Genomic DNA, 23,318 nt, shown 5'->3' with positions numbered 1-23,318 from the left:
GGGCTGTTGGGGACCAAGGCCTCAAATTTTAATTGAAGGGGCTGGGCCCACACAAAGTTCTGTGGTGGCCGCACACCTTGTGACGTGCAAAAGTGATGTCAACATGGTGCAGGGCGTGCTGATGTCATGTGCACACGCCGCATTGATGTCATGCAGCCCCGGGCCTTCAAAGTCACGGGGACAAGATGGCATGCCTGCTGTGGCATAATGGCTTTTTGGGTTCAATCAAGAGCTTTTTATCACCCTTCAATAGTGAAGTTGGCTGAAAAATTACAGAATGATCAGGTTTTTCAACAAATTGCCTCTGGTATTACCAGAGAAGCTAACTTGAGAAAAGCAAAGCACAGGTAGTATAAAGTACATGAGGTGACATTTATCTGTGCATGAATAAATAGAACGAGCTTCTACTCGTGCAGTGGGGCTTCCACTTCTTCCCCTCCCTCCTATAGCCTTCCATGCATCTCCAGAATCAGATGTTGGGAGGCTGGTGGGAAGAGAAAGAAAGGGGAAACCTGTTGCGGAAGAGAAATGAAATGTGGTTTCAAATTATGAAGGCAAGGTTTATTCTTGATTTCCTAACTGTGGTTTGTTTTGGGGAAAACAAACCATGAGCGCTGGCCCATATACAATGCTGAGTCAGTTGCTGTATGCTTTGTTGCCTCACTTGAAGGATTTCTGCACAGTATGGCTAAACCAACTTGTGACTTTGCGTCACGTCCATATGTGGCCATTAAGTTTCTTCCTGTGAACTCAGAACTTGCTCGGTTGTTGGTGCCATTTTGGTTGGTCCAAATAAAGGTATGGCTCAGCTGTGGATTTTGAAATTTACCTACACAGCCTTTCATATTTTAAAGGTCGTCTACTGAGAGCTAATCAGATCACTTTCAACTGGGATAGACTGGCTAGCTGGATCAACTTGACAGAGCAGTGGCCATACAGGACCTCTTGGCTCATATTGTATCTGGAAGAAACAGAAGGTGTTCCAGATCAGCTAACTTTAAAAACTATCTATGAGAGGTAGGTGTGATTTTGAAGTTTCCATTTGTTGGTGGGTGTTCAAAAGTCAGGATTTAACTATCTTTGTTTCCTGGGTGAGAGAAAGTAAATGTCCACAGTAAATGGGAGTAAATTATTTTGGTGTTCCGGTACTTACAAATTAGCATATGTCCGAATGCTTTGCTTTGTTGGGGCAAATGCTTCAAACTCACAAAATAAGGTGTGAGTATTTGTGATATGCTATTGCTATTTTTGATTACTATAACTTGTGATTCTTAATTACTATGCTAAAAGATCCAGGCATAGCCAAACTTGGCCCTCCAGCTGTTTTGGGACTACAACTCCCATCATCCCTAGCTAACAGGACCAGTGGTCAGGGATGATGGAATTGTAGTCCCCAAACAGCTGGAGGGCCAAGTTTGGCCATGCCTGGATTAGGCGCTATGATTCGTTAACAGAATGGGGTATAATTATATCTGTTAAATGAAGAGAGTAAGGCATTAATGGCTGTTGCTGTCTTCTAGTTTTTTCTACAGAGAGTCAGTGTGGTGTAGTGGTTAAGAGTGGTAGTCTCGTAATCTGGGGAACCGGGTTCGCGTCTCCGCTCCTCCACATGCAGCTGCTGGGTGACCTTGGGCTAGTCACACTTCTCTGAAGTCTCTCGGCCCCACTCACATCACAGAGTGTTTGTTGTGGGGGAGGAAGGGAAAGGAGAATGTTAGCCGCTTTGAGACTCCTTAAAGGGAGTGAAAGGCGGGATATCAAATCCAAACTCTTCTTCTTCTTCTTCTTCTTCTTCTTCTTCTTCTTCTTCTTCTTCTTCTTCTTCTTCTTCTTCTTTCGTCCGTCATTGGAAAAGCAACAGGGACACAGTATAACATAATCTAATGGTATTATCCCCTCTATCCATCCAAATCTATTTGGGAACATAAATGTAAGGAATAGCTGTAGTATAGTAACTAGTTGTTGAATTGTAACTAGTTTTAATCTCTACTCTGCCATGAACTGAATAGGCTTTGGGCAGTTGTCCACCTCTGCCATGGGGTGTGGGATAATGACGTTGATTCACCCCATAGAGTAGATATAAGGATTATGAGTAGGTAATGCACGTTAAGGTTTTCAAAAACTTGTTACGTGTTACACATCACACAGATACTAAGTACGGGATTAAACACATTTACTACCTTCTGTGTGCCCTTGTTCCCTTTTGGGATACTCCTTTGATACAATCATTCATCATTTTATTTGTGTGCCACCTTTCCATAGTTGTAAGCCACCTTGAGCATGGTTTTGACATGAAGAAATGTACATAATTACATGCATAAGAAAATTAGTCATCAACAATAAATAAAACACACCAACAGGTGCACAGCCAAACCAAACAATTTCAACATAAATCATGGTATGATCTAAAAATAAAGCTGCAAAAAAATAATATCCATAACTGCAGCAGCTCTTCCCCCAACAAAAAACCCCTGAAATAGCACCCCAGTGCAAGAGTCTGTTCAGCAGCCTCAGCAGCTTCTGCAGCTGGAGTCAGTCAGGGCCCTGCGTTCCCAGGCCAGGTGGAAAAAGGCCTGTAGATCTTCCAGGACTCACAGCCAAGATGGTATCAAGGAATTAGAGAACCTCAAATTGCCATGAGAACAGGCTAATAGATCCAGGAAAGAACAACAGTAGCTGGGGCTTCTGCCTGCTTGCTTGCTCCAGCAGGGTTGGCAGTACTTGGGCCAAGGTCGGATATGTCTGAGCTACAGAACTGTTAGTTATAGGGTCTCCATTTGGATTGAATAGCTTTGCCCCTCTAATGTAGTATGTCATAATGGTAGGTTAACGTTCATTGTTAGTACCAGTTAGATAAACTGCTGGAATATGTCTGCAGTACAATTCAGATGAAAGCCCTGTTGAGTTCAGTGGAACTTCCAGATAAATGTGTATAGAGTTGCAAGCCCGTTTTTCATTAGTAACTGCCTTTAATCTTCCAGCAGATGGCACTAACATACCAATGATATTGGTGAAGAGGTCTGTCATTCAGCGTTTTAACATTAAATTTAGAATTCATATTTGTCTTCCTGCTTGTTTCATGTTTGTTTCAGTAGCTTCTCTGTAACTTTTAAACACTGAAATAGGTGAGGGATACTCTGTGTGGCTTGCAGGTTATGCATAGCTACAAACACTAATTCATCTACCTGTAAATGAGAGACAGTTCTTACAATTCCAAGGCCCAGTGCAGGTATATTGCTTGGTACCATGGTTTCCAAATAGAAGCCAAATTCTTGAATGTGAGCTCTTCTTCTGCTTTCCAAATTTCACTCCACTTCCTGTTTTTTACCTATAATTACACATGCAGTGATGCAAATCATTCTTGAAACTAACCAGTCCCACTCCTGGCTTCAACCCCTTGTTTGCAAACTATGGCATGCATAATCTCCAGAGAGCAAGAATATGTGAGAGAGGTTTTTAGTTGCTTCCCACTAGCTACCTCACTGAAGTCTAATCAGCAGGAGCACTGTAAAATACATCTGAAAAAGCTTTTTTGGGGGGTGTCTCAGGTGGGCTTGTGCTCCCTGGAAGCTCTATTCTTACAGTGAAAATGTTCTCATGTGATATAGCCCTAAGTGATATAGCCCAAGTGCCCCTGGGTTATATATAGAGTGTCTTAAGTTCTGCAGATAAATGTGCATTGCTCAGTATTTTTACCAGTTCTAATGATAAAATTTGGTGTGTTCTATTAAACAGCATTTTTCTGGGGTAAATAATATAACTTCTGCATTATAACTTTGCTTTAGCAAATGGAACATATTTCTGTCTCTCAGGGTTATTAGTAGGGTTTGAAAAAGTATTTACAGTGTGTTAATAGGAGAAGGCATACATGATACATGTTTTATTAAAGAAATCTGAGCTGATAAATAATCAGAATAAGAAATCTTTAGCACCAGTAGTAAAGTTTAAATCCCCCCTCCCATAAAAAGGCTCATTTATTTTTATAGCAATTTGATGACACATCTGCTTGCTTTATTCAGCTGGGGAAAAAAATGTTGGTTCTTGATGTTTGGTAAAGTTGCTTTTGTTAAATTATTTTCCAAATCGTTCAACTTTTAACAAATGACATTTGATACTAACACTGGAAAGCAATTTCAGCTAATTAAGTAGATCCTTCTATAAACCATCAGAACATTAAGATGACAAACTGTTCATTCAGGATTATTTTAATTGGGACAATTATTGTAATTTTGTTGCAATTATGTGTTGAGCTAAAAGCCTTTGTCTAAATCATTTGAGATTTTTTTGTTAACATATACATAACTGAGAAAAGAGAAATGAAAACTCGAGCATTTTCTGTCTACTTTTCCAGTACCACATTTAGACAAATGATAATTACTCATTCTATAAACTGTATTTGAGATTGAACATTTGTACAAGGTAATTCTTTTTTTAAAAAAGGTTTCTTCTCCAGTAGGTGGTAGGTTTCTATTTTAGGACAGTTTTAACCAGTTTTGTTTAAGGGAGAGAGGGAGAAATATATGAGGTTCTATTGAGTCTGTATGGAGGGGGTGCTTTTTAAAGTTGCACTTTCTTGTTAAAATTTATATAGCTGGCTTAGCATTGCATCCAAAAGCAGCCACGTTGGTACAGTCCTGGCAAGAGTTAGGTACTTTGATTTCAATGGGAAATTTGGGTCTTCTTGCAAGGGCACTGCATTAGATACAAACCACGTGTTAGCGTGTGCTTACAATTACTTTTGTAATATGTAACATTTTCCCCTCCCATAGCTTATCCTGACATTTTCTTGCCCCACCTCCCAGTGGCTCCTCCAGTCCAGCATCCTTTTCTCAAAGTGGGATGACTATGGGAAGGACCTGAGAGCAACAGCACTCGCCTCACTTGTGATTCCAAGCCGCTGGCATTCCCAGGCATACTGCCTGTAAAGTAGATCATAACCGTCATGGCTAGTGGCCACTTACAGCCTCACCCTCCATTAGAGATCATAGAGGTCAAAGAATTAATTTGTCTAATCCTCTTTTAAAGCCGTCTGAGTTGGTGGCCATCGCTGGCTCGTGTGGGAGCAGATTTCAGAGTTTAGCTATGCACATAAACATAACAGTTGGTGGGATAGACGCTTTCTGCTGTTGATTGCACCCATCTGCTGAAAAGGAGTCTGCCTCCAAGGGTCCACATGGACAGAAACAGTGGTCAAAGCTTTAGAAAGGAGGACAGTCCATAGCTCCTTTTTTACCATTTGCCTAGCCAGCTGTACTTCCCACCCCATCCCATGACCTGCTACCGTTAAAAAGGAAATAAACCAGCAGCACACGTGATGTGCCATCTTCTCTGCAAAATTATATGCTGTGTCTGTATTCTGGCACTACCCAGATATTGTTATTTGGGTGTGCCTTGTTTTTGTTAGCAAATTCCTTCTTGTGTTCATTGCATTCTCCCCTTCAGCTTGCCTTAAAATATGCCCAATTATCTAATTTCCCCTAATTACTTAGTTTGGCTGCCAGAAATGATATGCATATGTTTAGTACACCATTTTACTTTGTCCTTATTTTACATTCTTAGTGTTCTTATACATATCTCAGTGGTACGACAAGCCTGATATCAACTGTCTATTTCTGATTTTTTACTTGATTGCTAATTTGCCTCGTTTCTTGTTTAACAAGCTGTAATAGTTGAATTTGCAAATTTTGTTTCAAGATGAGCAGCCTGCACTTCCAAACAACCCATAGCATGAACACACATAAACACACATCAGTCCTCTTTATTGGAGAAGACCCATACTCTCAGACTGCTCTTTACCTTTCTCCCTGTCACTGTACACCCAGCCTCTCATACTGACCATCTCTTAACTAGCATTCTCAATCCAACCATGCATTTAATCTCTTTCTATTATATTTCCATTATTCCCACCATCTGATTGATCTTTCTATTTTGACCATCTCAACTGTCTATGTAGTAGACAAAAAGTTCATATTTATGGAAGGTCTTTCAAACCATCACTGAAGCCTTGTAATAGGTGAACTTACACCCACCATTTGACACTATCTGTATTTATCCGCGCTTCTAAAAATATACACACATGATTTTCTGATTCCGAAACATTCAGAAATTTCTGGCGTTTACTCTCACTCTTGCTAACTTCCTTGTGGCCTTAAAATTCAACTCCCTGAGTAACCCATCTACTTAATACATGGCAGAGATTACGGATGCAAAAAAAGAAAGAATGAACAAAACATTCTGTTAATTACCTTGTATAACTGATAAGTGTAGTTTGCTCTGCCTGGCTTCATCCTAATCTTGGTTTGAAGGAGCAGAGGTAGGGTGAATTGTAAAATTTGGAGATAAGAAGAGCAGAAGTTCAAAAGGCAACAATCCCCAGGAAAAAGTGAGTTGGAAAAAATGGAAATGAACAACCCAAATTTGTGTATGCATTGGAAACAAGTTCCACTTGTGTTCAGTGAGGCTTACTGTTGATAGAATTGCTACTGTTGATAAACAGAAGACAAATAACTGAAACGATCTTCATAGTGCATGAGGGTTTGAGTGGTCAAAAAACATAAAAGAGCACCAACAAACTACTGTTAACTCTGTGGCAACTTCCAATCTTCCTGTTCTCAGTTTTGGCACAAAATAATGTGCACATATTGGCCTAGTTGGGTCACTAAAGTTTGGCTTAGTGTGAACATGTGTTTCTGGAGAGCAAATCGTGGTCACTTTGTTCCTCCATGGTCCTTTCCACTAATGCATTGAGAGAAACTAAGGTTTATTAGCAGCAGATGTTCCAAAACAAGAATACTGCTGCCTCCATCGCATAATGTGTAGTCTTTGAACTAACTTGGGTTTGAAGGGCATGTAACTTTGCAAAAAAAATTGTGTGAGCATTTTCCTTTTTTTTTTAAGTTGAGAAGCACAGACACATAGATTTTTGGCCCTTCACCAAAAGATTATCATTTACATAAATATCTCTTTCAACATAATAGTTTAATGTATTGAGCTCAGAAGGTTAGAATAGAGATTTCAATCTATAAAACAGCAGTAGGCTATTAGCCTCTGAACAGGAGTATTGTTCATCATATGCAGAACACTGTTCACATTCAGACTTAAGCAGAGCTGGCATTAAAATTCAGCTAATTTGCTTCATGTGACTTCTCAGCTGTGGTTTTTCATCTAAGTCTTCAGCTCTTTTTCTTTTGGAATCTTGTTTTGAAAAAAAAAAAAACCAAACCAAAAAACTTTAACTCTTTGTTCTCGTTCTTAACTTTGTTTTGCGGCAATCTCAGTCATGAATATGTGAAAAGCTGCATTTGTTTACAAGTTGTTTATGAATTATTTGAGGGAAGATTTGGATAGGAACATGTTTAAGTTAGTAACGATAGATCTGTTACTAGGTTTGTGATCCTTAGCTAGACAGAAATGCCTGATAAACCTTCTGTCTGAATTTACTTAGGTCTTTATAATGTGGAGTTTCTTTGCTTTCTGCAGAATTTCAAAGAATATTCCAACAACTAAAGATGTCGAACCTCTGCTTGAAATTGATGGGGATATTCGCAACTTTGAAGTATTTTTGTCTTCACGAACTCCAGTCCTTATAGCACGTGATGTAAAAACCTTTCTTCCATGTACAGTGAACCTCGATCCAAAACTCCGGGAAATTATTGCAGGTAAACTGCCATTTGACTATCCAACAGGAAAGCTTTTAATACCAACATCAGTGTAATGAAATGAATAAATAAAATAAATGACTTTTCTAAGAAAGAGAGATTTGTGTTATCAGAACGAATAACGTACACAAGGACAGTAACAGAAACATGGCAGCACAAATCCCAAGTACATGATCACTATTCAGAATTGAGTATGTTTTACCCTTCTAGTAATGAATGAACAAAGGCCTGCAATTCTTTATAAAAAGCATTGCCCACCTTCTTTGGTCCATATGTAATGTGTCAATTTGGCAAGAACTGCATATTATTGTCGTTAAATCTCCCATTGTTAGTGTTCAAACTGCTAGTCTCCAGAATTTAGCATATAAAAACCTAGCAGTTCTTATAATGCAGGAGATACACTGTAACAGAGGAATTAAGAGTTATTTTATGTAGGTATTTCCTGTTGAGAAAACCAGAATACACATATGTATTCTGTAGTGCTGAATATTGTTTCTGTAAGGGCTGCTTTACAAGCTCTCGTATGTTGTCCTTTCAGGCAGCTAGAGAAAGAGACTGGAAATGGTTGGGTTCCCCCCTTCCAGTGTAACATAATTTTTGTATGTTAGCATATAACACATGCATACGTACAGTGGTTTTTTCTGGGGGGACCGCAGGGATACACATACCCCTAAACATTTTGTGAATCTTTGTACTTTTGTCCATTTACTGTATTTATTTTTCCCTGATTTGAACTATAAAATGGTGATTTTCTTGAGTCAAAATGAGAGTACCCCGAAACATTTTTTTTTAAAGAAAAAAAGCACTGCATACATATACAGTATGTACATGATGTATAACATCTTGAAAGGCAGCTCTCCCTTTGGAGGCAGTGTATTCTGCATCAATATAAGCCTTTCCTCTTGACCCAGATAGGCAAGAATAAACATGGAAGTCTGGAGAGAGGAGGCTCGTTCCTAGTTTCTTTTGAGGGAGGTCTTTTTTGCTTCTCCTTCTAAAGCCACACTCACTTTTATTTTCTGCCCCCTCCAGGGTGTTGGGAATATTATTATTTTTTAAGTGAGAGCCAGGAGGGCATTGGGTACTCTTATATCCTACTGGACTTGGGGACAGGACTACCATATAGGTGATTCCTGAAAAGGCCTGCTCTAACTCTGACTTGTTAACCCAGGGCCTTGCAGAGCCGTTCTGATGAGAAGTGCTCTTTGAGAATGACTAGTATCTCCTGAGAGCCAGCGCAGGATGCATGAAAGCAACTGTGTACTTAGCAGCCCAGCATGAATGGTTTTGTGTCCTTTTCTATTTGGTTGGAAGGGTTCTTCAAGAATGAGTTGTTTTTCTTTGTGACGAGACAGGAGACAAACCTGTGCCACAGTACCTCACTGTAGTGAGGTCAGTTTTCCTCCCTCTCTGCTCCACTGAAGGCCCAATTCTTTCCACTGAAGCATTTTCAATGTTCCCAGGATGAATTCCGCCTTTCACAAGTCTCAAGAATTCATTCCTCCCTTAATGCATTCAACTTACATGCTCTAAGTAGACAAAGTGACAAGCCTTAGATATGTGCAGGACCCTAAATAATAGGACAGAATACAGTCATACCTTGGACGCTGAATGCCTTTAAACTCGAACGTTTTGACTCCCAAACGATCAAAAACCTGAAGTGATTGTTATGTTTTTCGGAAGCCAAACGTCTGTTGCGACTTCCGATTGGTTACAGGAAGGTCCTGCAGCCAATTGGAAGCTGTGACTTGGTTCTCGAATTATTTTGGGAGTTGAATCCTTCTTCATTGTTGTTAACATTCAGGAGTTTTTCAGAACATGGCACTTGACACCGTGGTATGGTGGTCTTAATCAGTGTCTCCACCCAATTCAGTTGCTGCATTTTCCATTTTTTGTCTTCTGTCCCTTCAGAATATGAGGAAAAGAGGAAAAAGCTGGAAGGCTGTCACTTGCCTTTATATTTATAATATCATTTAAGAGCCTTGGCGCTGTGTGTGTGTGTGTGTGTGAGAGAGAGAGAGAGAGAGAGAGAGAGAGAGAGAGAGAGACAGTAACAGACAGAAAGACAGAGAGAGAGGGAACTTGGAGTGGAGGTGGAATGAAGCCAAGCATCAGGAAAAAAACATCTCAGTGAGTGAGTCTATTTATTATTATTATTATTATTATTTATAATAGAGGACAATGCAGTGGGTGAAGGGAGCTGAGGGGAGGGGGTGCTTAGCATCACCAGCGTCTCCCCTTAGCATTTTCCCTTCTTCCATATGTTTGTTAGCTGCAGCAGCAAAAAAAGGGAGCAAGAGGTAATGTGAAACTGCCCCTTTAGTCTGCTTCCTGTTGGGACCGGGTAGGGAGATTGGACAAATGTCTCATCCACCCCCCCTACTTTCCTTACTTTTTTTTGAGGTTTGGTTGCCCCCCTCCTTATAGAAGTAGTGTGGAGATGCACCACTTTCTTGAAGGTCCTTCATTCATAATTCTTGCAAGGTAATTTGAAAGGAGCAGAACCAGTAGAATGGGGCGTGTCTACCACTGGCTCTATCTACCATTTGCTGCCCTGTCTTCTGCCAGGACCAATAGGGACCAGCTGCCACTAATCCTTGCTGTTTTCATTGCTCTCCATAATGGAGCAGTACTCGTATGTAACAGGGGTTCGAGGAAGCGGGGGTCAGCTCTTAATTTTTTAAAAATATTTTTTTGAGATTCTGCGTTCTCAGTGTTGAACTACGAGGTCTGGAGAAAGAAAGGAAAACCCTTGTTCTGTCAAGACCTTCCAAGTTTTTGTTTCTGCCTCTGGTTCTGGGAGAGAGAGAGACTGATCTTAATGCTGAATCCACTTCTGTCTCCAGAGAGAGAACAGAATGTGCAACAATTTGCCAGGAAGCTCTAATTGTGTCCTTTGTTTTGATTTTTAGATTATACGTTATTGGCAATGCTTGCTGATTACTTTTACAAATTAAATATTTCAGATGTCCGTGCTGCAAGAGACCAAATTAACATTGGAGCAATCCCATATCCCACGTTACCTTTGCAAGAGGCAGCTCCTAGAGCATCGTCGGTGTTTAGCCAGCCTTCCTCGGCCTGCTCTTCAACGCACTCCTTTAACGGGCCTTTTAATGCAGGAGTTGTATCTCCACAGCCTCACAGCAGCTACTACAGCGGCATGACTGGACCTCAGCATCCATTCTATAATAGAGTAAGAAAGAAAGCTGCTTTTGAAAATTGACGCATGATGATGATGATGATGATTTTCCTGGTATAATAAATACTTTGTTTAAAATGCCACACTTCTTCAGCAGAAAACTGATGAAAACCATAGCATTTTTATTCATAAGTACACAGCAAATCTCAACCATTGGGCTAAGTTTCTGAAGAAACGCACTTTTGGTTCGAATGATGCAACAGTGATGAAATATTTTGGAATGTGTTCAGAATTTTTCAAAAAAGATTTTGTCACTTTTAGTGTGCTGGTTTTGAACATGCACGTTTGAACAACACTATCGGTAGCTATAAATCTTTACGTAATTGCAGGAAGTAGACAAATGGAAGAAAGATTAGGCTCCATGGTTTTGGTAACTGCATAGAAGGAAGGTTGTTTATAGGGTCGCTCATAGGTTAAAGCGGCTTCCCCAACCTGGGTGCCCTCCAGATGTTGTTGGACTCGCAACTCCCTTCATCCCTGACCATGGGCCATGCTAGCTGGTTTTGATCAGAATTGGATTCCAACAGCATGTAAAGGGCATAATGTTGGCTGCTTAGAATGTGCAAAGCCCACTTACAAGTATGGAGTTATGGCACGTGTTGAACTAGCCTTCTCAATGGTTTACCAGGTTGCCAAGTGCTACACAAACCAATTTCTGAAAAGTGTGTGTTCAACCAGGGTGCTGTTTTGCAATCTGGATGCATATAGAATAGTTCATCAACCTAGTATGGGTGACCTTATTTTGGCTTGAAATGAGATGCAAACGAGCCTTTTGCCTGCACACACAGCCTTTTTGTTCTTTGCAGCGTGAGCAATCAGACCATGAATCATGTAGCTCAAACCAGGAAACTGTGCTTGCTAGCTTAGCTTTGGAAAAAGCCATTATAGTAAACCAGCCTCAAACACTGGTGAATAGTCTGGGAACTTTGGCTAACTAGAGGGCTCTTTTTTTAAAGAGTGAAAGGTTTGTATGTGCAAGCAAAATATTTGTTGCGTGGCGATTCCCGCCCCCTCCTACGGATGGAATAAATAAAGACACTGGACACCAGAACTTAGGTTAATGGGCGAAAATGGTCACAACTTTATTTATTACAGGTAAGAGTGGTATTGGCTTTAGGCATTGGCCCTAACAGACTATCCGGTCTAACCGGGAAGGGTTAAGCACCAACAGGGGGAGCCCCCGAGATGCACATCCCTAGGCGCCCCCCAAGGGGTTACCGCTCGGGAGCGCGCTTTAGGCCCTAGCCTCCGTAGGTTTTGGACGAGGCGACACCCCCCGGAGTCCTTTAACGAACTACCCTTCAAGATTTGGGGGAGGTGATGGCGCTCCTCCCCCCCAACTTCATTTGCATAACTATACCCCCTGCCAATGCCTACCGCCAAAACCGAGGAGTTGTGACGTTTTGCTACGAGGTAGGCGAAAAAACCAAGTGGCTTCAGAATACAGCCAATTAGCCAAATGGAAAAACTCCTACCAGGCCCCTTGCGGCGACCAGCCGAAGCCCATAGCAAAGTCCGAATGCAAACCTAGAGGGCGGGTGGGTGGGAAAAACCGCAGCTGCTGTAAGGAAAGAAAAGGGGCGAGCCAGGGCTTCCCCGACCTTAAGTGCCCTATTGTAAGCCCGCCCCTAGCACCAGCCGATTGGCCAGCGCTGTGGGATAATGAATAATAATCAGACTGGGGAATCCCTGAGTCCCGCAGGGCTGGCACCAGCCCCGCGAGAATGTGGCGTGAGCCCGCAACCCCCCCCCCCCTCCTTAGGTCAGGAGTGGCTTTCTTATCTCTGCTTATTAAGCTAATATGTGATCATCCAAACATGGGGATTGCGTTCAAACCCTGCAAAAACCTGTTTGTGTTGACTTCATCACACAATCTGGATTAAGACTGCAACTTTATAGCCAGCTATCTCTGCAAGTAAGTCTCATTGAACTCACATATGTGTAGACATGTATAGGATTGTTCTGTAAATGTTGGGCTTAAAGCCTTCAGATGTAGACCCGGATACATGCATAGTCATGAATTGGCCAGTCACCAAGTTTTTTAATATTAGAGGTCTCCATCACAAGGTATTTTTCAAGTTACACCTGACAAGGTTTGAGAAGCAGTCTGAATTCTAAAATTGATGAAAATTGAATAACACAAATTGTCTCTTGAATTCACCTGTGGAACACTTCCTAGATACTTAAGCCATAGTCCTTAAATCACATTTATTCCCGTGAGATTATTCAAGTATTAGAATGGAATTAAACTGTCTAATTTTAGTATTTGCTTTAAATTGTCTCATTTAATTGCTTTTGGAAGGTGTATAGATGTTTTCATAATTCATTATAAAAATGTTCCATTGTCCTGCTGTTTGTGTCTCGTTGAACTAAATTGGAAATCTCTCATTGGCTTCAAGTTGGGTATGTAACTACCTAATTATTTCACCTTTGATAATATTCAAAATAGGATTGTTAAAATTACCTCAAGAAGTAAATTTTGTGTGTGTGTGTGTTTTACTTTTATGTTTTACATTCTTAAATAAGTTGTATTTGTTGAATTAAGTTTTCTTTTGATTTTTGTAATGGTCCCTTTTTGTTGCATGTTTTTTTCCATAGCCATTCTTTGCCCCATATGTTTACATGCCAAGGTATTATCCTGGCAGTTCTCATCTCATCTCACGTCCATCACTAAAAACGAGTATGTCCAGGGAACAGAGCAGTGGTCTAGTAAGTATCTCAAACAGTACGTGAACATGCTAACTTACAAAATAAGATTAGTCAGTAATTCAGCAGTAGATGTTTAATGTGAGCACATAAATGCACAAGCAATTTTTAAAAATATATTTTATAAAAATTAAAGCCAAGGTTAACTAAGATTGTAAAATGTGTTTTTTTCAAACTTTTTAACAAGTTTATATACATAGAAATTTTGAACTCTAGTATTAAGAGTAATATGTAAGAGTCTTACAGAATATTTTTATAGAGTGAAAATATAGAGGTTCTGTTTATAGTATGTAATAAGTGTAGTTAACTTATTGTGAATTTAGGTGTCGTTTGCTAGAATAAAATGATTAATGTTAAGCCACTTATAGACTACAGAAAGATAATGGTTGTACCCAACGCTGCTGTTCTGCTTGCACAACAGAATTTTATTTCCCCTCCCTTCCATCTGCAGCTGCCTACACGCTCTCAGAATTTGCTCCAGAGGGTTGGGGGACCCCCAGAAGCAGATTTTGGGGAGAAGGAGAGGAAGGGGAAGTCATGTTGTGGGAGCAGGCCTCCTTTTGTACAGTGTTGGATACAACCTAAAGGTTCTTCTTTGTTTAGATTTAAGAAAATAGCAAACCATAATGACAAAGGGGAAGCTGTGGATTAAAAATGTGTATGTTAACATTCAGATATAAAACAAAATATGTTTTGTTTTTAGTTTGGGCAAGTTCTAGAATTTGAATTTTCCTTCCGCATATAAATTGAACTTTTAACCACATTTGTGAAATGGTGCCATAATTCCATAAATTTCTTAACAGGAAATCACATTGTACTATGTTCTTTAAATAGGAAGTATTAAGAAAACTATTAGGCTACTTCAGCTGTGGAATATAGGTGCCTTTTGGGTAAAGCTGTGCGGAGTTTAAAAAATGTTATTGTAAACATCTTCAAAACCTAGTAGTAGGTAGTTCTAGCCTGTGGACCACTATTGACCTGCAAAGACTTTTAATCAGTTCCTGGGAATGACTGAACTACTGCTGAGTCATCACAGGCACTCAGTTCAGATGTAATGCTTGGCCAGAACATGAATGAGCCTTGCGTTCACATGCCTCTTCCTCTTTTGCTTCATTTCAAGTTCTGGTTTGTGGACAAACGATGCTCCACACAAGTCATTCTTTGCCTAGCAGTGATGTGTAATGGCAAACAATGGCTTCCTGCTAACCCGGAAGTAATGTAGGGAATTGAAGCATGCAAAGGGAAGAGTAGAGGGGTGCAAACTGTTCCTGATTGAGTGCTGGGAACCAACTCACAGTGGCCACACATGGTTCTTTTTCACAGGTCCGGGGAAAAAGCCTTGTCGAGCCACATCATGTTCTTGCAAGTCTTAACGTTCCTCACCCCTTAAAAACCGTAAACCAGTTCTTTTGCAGAATGATATATTCTTTTCATCCATTGTTCCTTCATACTTTTGTTGCATGCTTAACCGTTTTGTCCAAATCGTAATAATTTGTTGTTGTTGTTAGGATGTTATCAAGGAGGATGCTGCTGAGGGGCTTCCTTCACCCACAGACCCCTCAATGGTAAATGAGTAGTCATGTGGTGTGGATCCTTAGCATCTCATTGCTTCTTCAACAGTAATGAGTCTGCTTGAATGACCATGGCAGTTCACTAACACTGCATTGGTGGCTTGATGAGCAAATAGAATAGATGAAGACTAATGAACATAGTTTGTGAATGAGTACAAGAGTACGAGCTAATATTCTACTTATAATGCGCATTGTATTTGTCTTTCCCTCGCTAGCCTTCTGTAGTCTGTGGAGTACAGTGTTTTCAGTAGAGTACAATGTGTTCTGTCTTCATTAGCAGTATTGCCTTGGCTAGTAGAAGGGAATTAGGCTATTAGCTGTTCACTTACATAAAAGTGACTGGTTGATGCCTTCTCTAAGTGTTTTAGCCGAATAATTTATACCTGCCCTTTCTTGGTTATGTCAGGGCATAAAGCTGCTGCAGTTGACAAGACATAAAGCTGGTCATAAGACAGTTGTCATGAGAATGGAAGGTGCCTGCCTTGAGCCTTAGGAATAGGCAGGCTTTGCATTTTACATTCTATCATAGTTGTTCCTGCCATACAAATATCTCCATAGATTAGCATTAAACTCGGATCTTACTTCCAAAACCTCTAATTCTTAACTCTATTTTAAAGTTGTTGATTTGAACTTGGATGGTAACTCTTCTCTCAATGGCTTTATCCTGTTTTTCTGCAACAGCTTTCGGTTGTATGATTTTTGTTTTCTGATCATAGTCTAAATACTCATGCAGGATAAACTCAGTCTCTCCCACCTTCTTCCAGATACTTTAGAGAAAAAGATGAGGATTCCATCAAAATTCACCCCTCACCCTGCATCACTTCCACCATGGTTATAGCTTGTGGTAGTGCAGACCAGTGTTTCTCAACCTTGGGCCTCCAGCTTTTTGGACTACAACTCCCATCATCCCTAGCTAGCAAGACCAGTGGTCAGGGATGATGGCAATTGTAGTCCAAAAACAGCTGGAGACTCAAGGTTGGGAAACACTGGTGTAGACTAATCACCTACATAATGGGTATGGTCCAGCAAAATGACCTAGCCTGCCTCTTCTCCCTTCACTGCTGTTCACTGCTGTTCAGTGACAGCAGATTCCTTCCTTCTCTTGTTGCCACCACATTGGCCATTACTGGTGCAAGTCTTGAGTGAGACAAGTCCATGGATAATAAAGATAAAAGTTGGAATGATTATGTTATGTTATGGATTTGGGAATCCAGCCTAACATATGTTTGAGTACAATGATAATCATTCACAGGGAAGGGTACATAAAGAAGCATTCATATAAAGAGATAGGAATATACCGTATTTTTCGCACCATAGGACGCACTTTTTCCCTCCTAAAAAGCAAGGGAAAATGTGTGTGCGTCCTATGGAGCGAATGCAGGGGGGAGGCAGACGGGAAAAGCCCTCAAGAGCCGCACACAAGCTTCGTGCGCTCTTGCGGGCTTTTCTCTAGGAGGGAGACGGGACTGACTGGCTGCAGCAGTCCCTTCTCCCTCCTGGGGGAAAAGCCCCCAAGAGCGGCACCCTCTTTAAAGGCTGCGCGGCTCCTGCGGGCTTTTCTACGAGGTGGGGGAATCCCCCCACCTCCCAGAAAAGCCAGGAGAAGCCGCACAGCCCCTTTAAAGAGCGTGCGGCTTCCGCGGGAGTTGGGGGAAGCTGCAGCAGATTCCCTCCTCCCGGGCTCCCTTTGAAGCGGCAATGTGGGAGGGGAGCAGCTTACACTCGTGTAAGCAGCTCCTCTCCCACTTTCCTGCTTCAAAGCAACCACGGAGGAGGGAAAGAGGGGACCCATGGATCCTCTTCGCTGCTCGAGGCTGCAGCAGATTCCCTCCTCCCGGGCTCCCTTTGAAGCAGCAAAGTGGGAGGGGAGCAGCTTACACTCGTGTAAGCAGCTCCTCTCCCACTTTCCTCCTTCAAAGCAACTACGGAGGAGGGAAGGAAGGGGACCATGGATCCTCCGCTGCTGGAGGCTGCAGCGGATTCCTTCCAGCAGCAGCGGATTCCTCCTCCGTAATTGCTTTGAAGCAGGAAAGTGGGAGGGGAGCAGCTTACACTCGTGTAAGCAGCTCCTCTCCCACTTTCCTGCTTCAAAGCAACCACGGAGGAGGGAAAGAGGGGACCCATGGATCCTCTTCGCTGCTCGAGGCTGCAGCAGATTTCCTCCTCCCGGGCTCCCTTTGAAGCAGCAAAGTGGGAGGGGAGCAGCTTACACTCGTGTAAGCAGCTCCTCTCCCACTTTCCTCCTTCAAAGCAACTACGGAGGAGGGAAGGAAGGGGACCATGGATCCTCCGCTGCTGGAGGCTTCAGCGGATTCCTCCTCCGTAATTGCTTTGAAGCAGGAAAGTGGGAGGGGGGCAGTTTACACTCGTGTAAGCAGCTCCTCTCCCACTTTCCTGCTTCAAAGCAACCACGGAGGAGGGAAAGAGGGGACCCATGGATCCTCTTCGCTGCTTGAGGCTGCAGCAGATTCCCTCCTCCCGGGCTCCCTTTGAAGCAGCAAAGTGGGAGGGGAGCAGCTTACACTCGTGTAAGCAGCTCCTCTCCCACTTTCCTCCTTCAAAGCAACCACGGAGGAGGGAAGGAAGGGGACCATGGATCTTCCGCTGCTGGAGGCTTCAGCGGATTCCCTCCTCCGTGATTGCTTTGAAGCAGCAAAGTGGGAGGGGAGCAGCTTACACTCGTGTAAGCAGCTCCTCTCCCACTTTCCTGCTTCAAAGCAACTACGGAGGAGAGAAGGAAGGGGACCATGGATCCTCCGCTGCTGGAGGCTGCAGCGGATTCCTCCTCCTTGATTGCTGGGAGATTCTCTGGGCAGGAATTCCCTCAGCTTAAGTGGGGTGGGGGAAGTGTGGCAGGTAGGGGGGGTACTGAGAGACACATGTCTCTCAGATGAAAATTGGGGGTGGGCATTGTGTGAAGTGGCTGTGGATCTCCTGCCACAGAACTGTAGGACTGTATAGAGTTGGGAGGGCCACCCAAGGGTCATCTAGCCCAGCCCCCTCACAATGTAGGAATCACAGCTAAAGAACGCCAGGCAGATGGTCCCCCAACCGCTGCTTAAAAGCCTCCAGTGGTGGAGACCCCAAACACCTTCCGAGGTCATAGAATTGCAGGGTTGGAAGGGAACCCCAGGAGTCATCTAGTCCAGCCCCGGTGGACAGCGGGCGCAATCCATCCCGTTGCGCAAGACTAAAGATGCTGTGCAAGGCTAAAGAAGAAGCCAAGGCAGTGAGCGGGATGGATCACGCTTGCTGCCTTGTCTTCTTTAGCTGCACTGGAGAGGTTTAGCTCCTGGCTGGAGAGGTTGCGCGGCTATGGATCCCGCGCACTGTCTTGGCTTCTTTGCTCTTTGGGGCTGGGGGGGGGACCCGGGCTTCCCCCGCAGCCCCGAGAAGCTCTGGGAGAAGTGGACAGGCTGCATGTAGCCTGTCCATTGCTCTTTGGGGCTGGGGGGGGGATAATATTTTTTTCCTTGATTTCCACCTCTAAAAACTAGGTGCGTCCTGTGGTCCGGTGCGTCCAATAGAGCGAAAAATACGGTATATAGTTTTGAGTAGTAACACAGAGCCTGTTTTTCTCCTGTTCAATCTGATATAAGATGGTTCCCCCCCCCCCCCGTAGATAGTAGGTTCCCTTTTTATAGCAGCTTTATGATACCGATAAAATACACTTTCTTTCCCTTGCTATCTTTCTTTTTATTCACAAGTGCATTTGAATTAATTAAAAGGTGCTTACCTGATTGTATAGTAAGATTTTGATTATTTCCTAGTGATTATTTGAGAAAGTATGAGTGATCTCAAACTCACAGTAGTCTAAAGTTTGAAGAAGGTGTCAGTTTTGCTCAAATGTTTTAAAATGTTTGTCTCATCAAAATTCTAAGTTCTTTTTTTACATTCTCCGAGGCAGTCTCTGCAATAAGTGTTATAAAAACTTGATAGATTACAAGGTGATTGTACCAGTAGAATGGACAAAATTGGTTTTATTAAACATAATACCTTTACATTTTGCTATTTAGAAAAGACCAAAACAAGGTAGAAGGGAAGCATTACCAAAAGAAGCTAGCATTAATAAACGATGTGAAAATGAGGGATTTAGTTTGCATTAAAAATTGAGCATCATGTTGAAGCATGGTACAGGCATGATTCTAGTATTTCACCCCAATGACACTATGCATGTAATAATAATAAATCCTGCTATGGGTTCTGCAGAACTGTTTAACATAACGGACTAAGTCACACTGAAGTAACTGCTTTCAGTGGGACTCTTGCTGGATTCTTCTCAGTGAAAGAGATTGGTACTATACCCATGGCCCTGAACTGAGTATACAACTAGGTCTTGTTATCAGCAGTAAAAGCAATGAACCTCCAGCACTGGCCACTGCAATAAGAGTAAAAACCTAGCTACACCTGGAGGAAACATTTGCTGCATTACAATCCCTGTTTGCAATAAATCAGGTATTTTATTTGTATAAATATGAAGGTTGGAATTGAATTCATGTTTTGCTCAGAATAGACCTGTTGAAAACAATGGCCTTAACTTTGTCATGTTTGTTAATCTAAGTGGGTTTACTCTTGAGTAAAACACAGTTGAACAAGGACAGTACTCACTGTGCACAATGGGTCTTCACCTTACTTTCCTCCTCTCTCCAAACCTCAGAATGCCCTCAAAATCTGTTCCAGAGAGTTGGGTACCTTCCAGAGCAGATTTTTCAGGCACGTGAAGGCTGTAAGAGGGGAGGAGGGGAAGGCGACTCCTGTTGTGTGAACGGAAGTCTGCGCAGGCAGAATTGGATACCATTTTGAACCTGGAAGCCCTGAGTTTTCATGATATTTTTTACACAGTCTTCTGTGCCTTAATAGCCCTCCATAGCAGGGGTGGCAAAGCTGTGACCCTGCAGATGTCGTTGGTCTCCCATCTCCCATCAGCCCCAGCCAGCAAGGAATGATGGGAGTTGGAGTCCAATAGCAATGGGAGAGCCAAAGTTTGGCTGCCCTTGCTTTGCAGGAATTTCACCGCAGATCAAAAGTGTAACGAGCTGCAGAGGTGCGTAAAAAGTTCTCCAGTGCATACCATGTTGTTAAACAATTGCTCTAAGTGTCTCTGAGGGCTTGAGACTGCACTGTGGGGTTTGATCAATGATGCCATATCAGAAACTGCTTTTGAAAGCCCAACATTGGTTTGCAATGCAACATGGAATTATTGGAGAAACACAGGCACAGAATCCCCATGGGTGTGTAGAACAGTTCTTTGGATCTTGTCTAGCATGTGTTAATCAGGAGGTAGTCCACTTTTAAAAGAAATCCCAGCTGTTTATCCTCCATCACTTTGACGAAGAAATCTTAATAACCATACTAGCTCATTCTTTAATGGCATTTTTTTCATGTTTCATGTTAAGCTGTGTCACTTTTTTTGTCCTTTTTCTTAAAGCAGTGTAAAACTGGGTTAAACAGACAGAGACAGGTACAGCAACTTTCTGCAAACTGTTCACTTATTTTTGTATTCTCATTGTAGATTGTCCATACTAGCACTTCATGCTGGCTGACTTATGCACTAATGCACTTTTCAAGTCTTGAGGATTGCTTTGACATCTGCTTTTTGGATTTTGCATGGCAGATACTTAGTAGCATTAATGTTCTTTCCACATCTATAATGAAAGAGACTACCACTGGGGGAAAATATGTCTGTTTTAAGTACAGTTCCAATTCACTTATGACAAATATCACTAAAAGCACCTGCACTGCTTATTATTTAAATACTGCTTTTTTTAATAGGAAGCATTCCAGATTAAACTGAATCTCTGTCATATGATTCATGCATTGACATCAGTAATCTATATATTTTTCTAAGAAAAATCTTCCCTAAAATAGCTTACAATGCATGCTGAAATGACTATTTGCCACTGAAATACAGCATCAGTAATTACTACATTTTGTATTTTAGCAATTTTCTGCTTTCCTTCCTGCTTCATACATAGTTCAGATACTGAGTTTGGTGACTGGATAGTTGGAATCGTAACTGAATTCTAAACATGTTAGGAAAGCCCACTAAAACTGTATATAGAATTTAATACAATATAGATAAAACTAATGCATTAAGGTGTTATTTTTAATATTGTTTGAATTACTGAGTTGAGTAGGAGGTGATCTATAACATTCTGCTTCAGTTTTTATGGACTATTTTATTCATTATCTTTATGCCTTATTAAAATTGTGACTTCTGTTAAGAAAACGTTATCAGAGCCACTTGTCGAATGTGAATATGGGCTACACAATGAGACTTATGACTACCACTGCTACATATTGACCAAGGAAGATGGAAAGCCCTAGTTATCCATCTCCATGCAGCCATAGTCTGTGTGTGTGTGTGTGTGTGTATGTGTATGTATGTATATGTACACACACACGCGCACCTGTCCCATGCAATGCTGAGGTGGTTGGGAAGGGAGGAATTTCCCTGTTCCAGCAGACTTTTTTGCACACTGAAACTGGGACGCCCTCCCCCATAATAGCAGGTACACACTCTTCCCCCTGCATCTGATCACAATAGAATAGATCCTGAGAAATGTATGGTCTCATTGACCATTTTGGGATCACTTAAAGAAAAATAATTACTACTTTGCCAATGTTATATTGATTAGTAATGTGTGTTAAGCTGTGAAGCCAGTCTTGTGAAGGAATATTTCAAAAAACTTGTACAGAGGATTATATATTTTTTTCAAATTACATCCATCTCTTAGTGGCCACACTCGGGTGTAATGATAACCTAAAGAACTTTGGTTTAATAAACTGTATAGTGCCTGGCGATGCCCACTTTGTTCTTCCCTTTGCATGAGTGGATATATGAACCACAGAGAGGATTAGAATGGCATCCAAACATGGGATCATTGTTTTCTTTCTTTCTCCCTAGCAAGTCAGGATTAAGAAGCAGACAACCAACCTTGGTTAAAGACTGTCCATCAATCCTGGTTGTGCACATGCCGGTTGTGCACAGTGTGGTTTATTAAGCCAACGTCTTTGCTCATTTTAACATGCAACACAGCCACTGATCACTTTTTTTTTTACGCCAACTGTCTTTTAAGATTACAGTTTTGGGTGGTATCCTGGTGGTAGAGGTTATACAGAAATGAGGCATAGATTTAGCATCTGAGAATCTTTTTTGTTTTGTTTTATGGTAGCACATTTTTTGTTAGTAGTGGGCCTGACTCAAGCACTCAAGGAAACCTTTTCAAGACTGCATTAAGCAATCAGAAATAATAATAATAATAATAATAATAATAATAATAATAATAATAATAATATGCTTAATTTTATTTCCACCTTGCACCAGACAGGTTGCAGTCTGCTTTCCAGACATTTTCTGAATACTGTAATGTATCGGTTGTCACAGTTTGGCTTTCAGTTGCTTTGACAAGTCCTTAGTTGAATCTGCTACCTGTGAGCTGAGCTGAGTGCAAACACCCCACAATGGCATTAAAATACTTTTTTGCTGCAACTTCATGCCCTTCCTGAAGCAGCTTGTTGTTCTGGGGCTTTAAGTGTCAAAATACTTTGGAGAAGTTACTTTACTCAATTGCATCCTTTCTTGCAAATATGTTTATTTAGCACCTTGATTATGGTCCTTTAGACAGTGAGCTTTCCTGGCTTTTGAATGTGAAAAAAGAGAATTTATGAGTTTCTCAGAGCTGTGGAATGTTTCTGTGTCGATGAGGTAGCTCCTTATTAAACAAGTTGAGTGAGGATGCTACAGTTCTTTAAAGAAGCCTTCATTTTTTGGGAGACGGACACGATTTTTTCTAAAAAAGACACTCTTCCATTAGCAGGGAACCTTAGCGGTTTTAAGGCACCAATTTTTCAAAATGTTCATTTATTCCCCTTGCACGTAACACACACAAACACATAGAGGGCTCTCATGTGGCACAACTGCCTCTTGGATTCCTCCCTAAGACAAAATGTCTGAAACTGGGGACATACCTTTATGTCCCCCTCTTTATTGGCTCAGGCAATTCAAAAAGCATCGGGTTGCAGCCAGTGTTAGTCCTACTCAGAGTAGACCCATTGAAATAAATTGACCTAAATTAGTCAGGTTTATTAATTTCCTTGGATATGCTCTGATTATAACTAACATTAGCTAAGATCTGGTTCAAGGACACTATGCTATTGTGCCAGGAATCATTGGGACAGATT

At 41.6% G+C, this 23,318-nt stretch overlaps 1 protein-coding gene across 8 annotated transcripts in view; it reads left to right on the top strand.

Annotated features, from left to right (window-relative positions):
• Window positions 1–23,318, top strand: part of KIDINS220 (kinase D interacting substrate 220) — a 63,052-nt gene that overhangs the window by 31,419 nt on the left and 8,315 nt on the right. For 2 of the 8 annotated variants that reach the window (XM_081188952.1, XM_081188953.1), the window contains exons 22-27: window positions 855–1,017; window positions 7,480–7,658; window positions 10,625–10,851; window positions 13,456–13,566; window positions 15,072–15,128; window positions 20,563–20,595. In XM_081188952.1, coding sequence (XP_081045078.1) covers window positions 855–1,017; window positions 7,480–7,658; window positions 10,625–10,851; window positions 13,456–13,566; window positions 15,072–15,128; window positions 20,563–20,595 — 770 coding nt within the window. The remainder of the gene's footprint in view (window positions 1–854; window positions 1,018–7,479; window positions 7,659–10,624; window positions 10,852–13,455; window positions 13,567–15,071; window positions 15,129–20,562; window positions 20,596–23,318) is intronic. The other 6 variants (XM_081188954.1, XM_081188956.1, XM_081188955.1 and 3 more) reach the window with 6 other exon arrangements.

The sequence above is a fragment of the Podarcis bocagei genome, assembly GCF_964188305.1.
Source record: "Podarcis bocagei genome assembly, chromosome: 3".
NCBI classification, from domain to species: Eukaryota; Metazoa; Chordata; class Lepidosauria; order Squamata; family Lacertidae; genus Podarcis; species Podarcis bocagei.
This window is presented reverse-complemented; position numbering and strand designations above follow the sequence as displayed.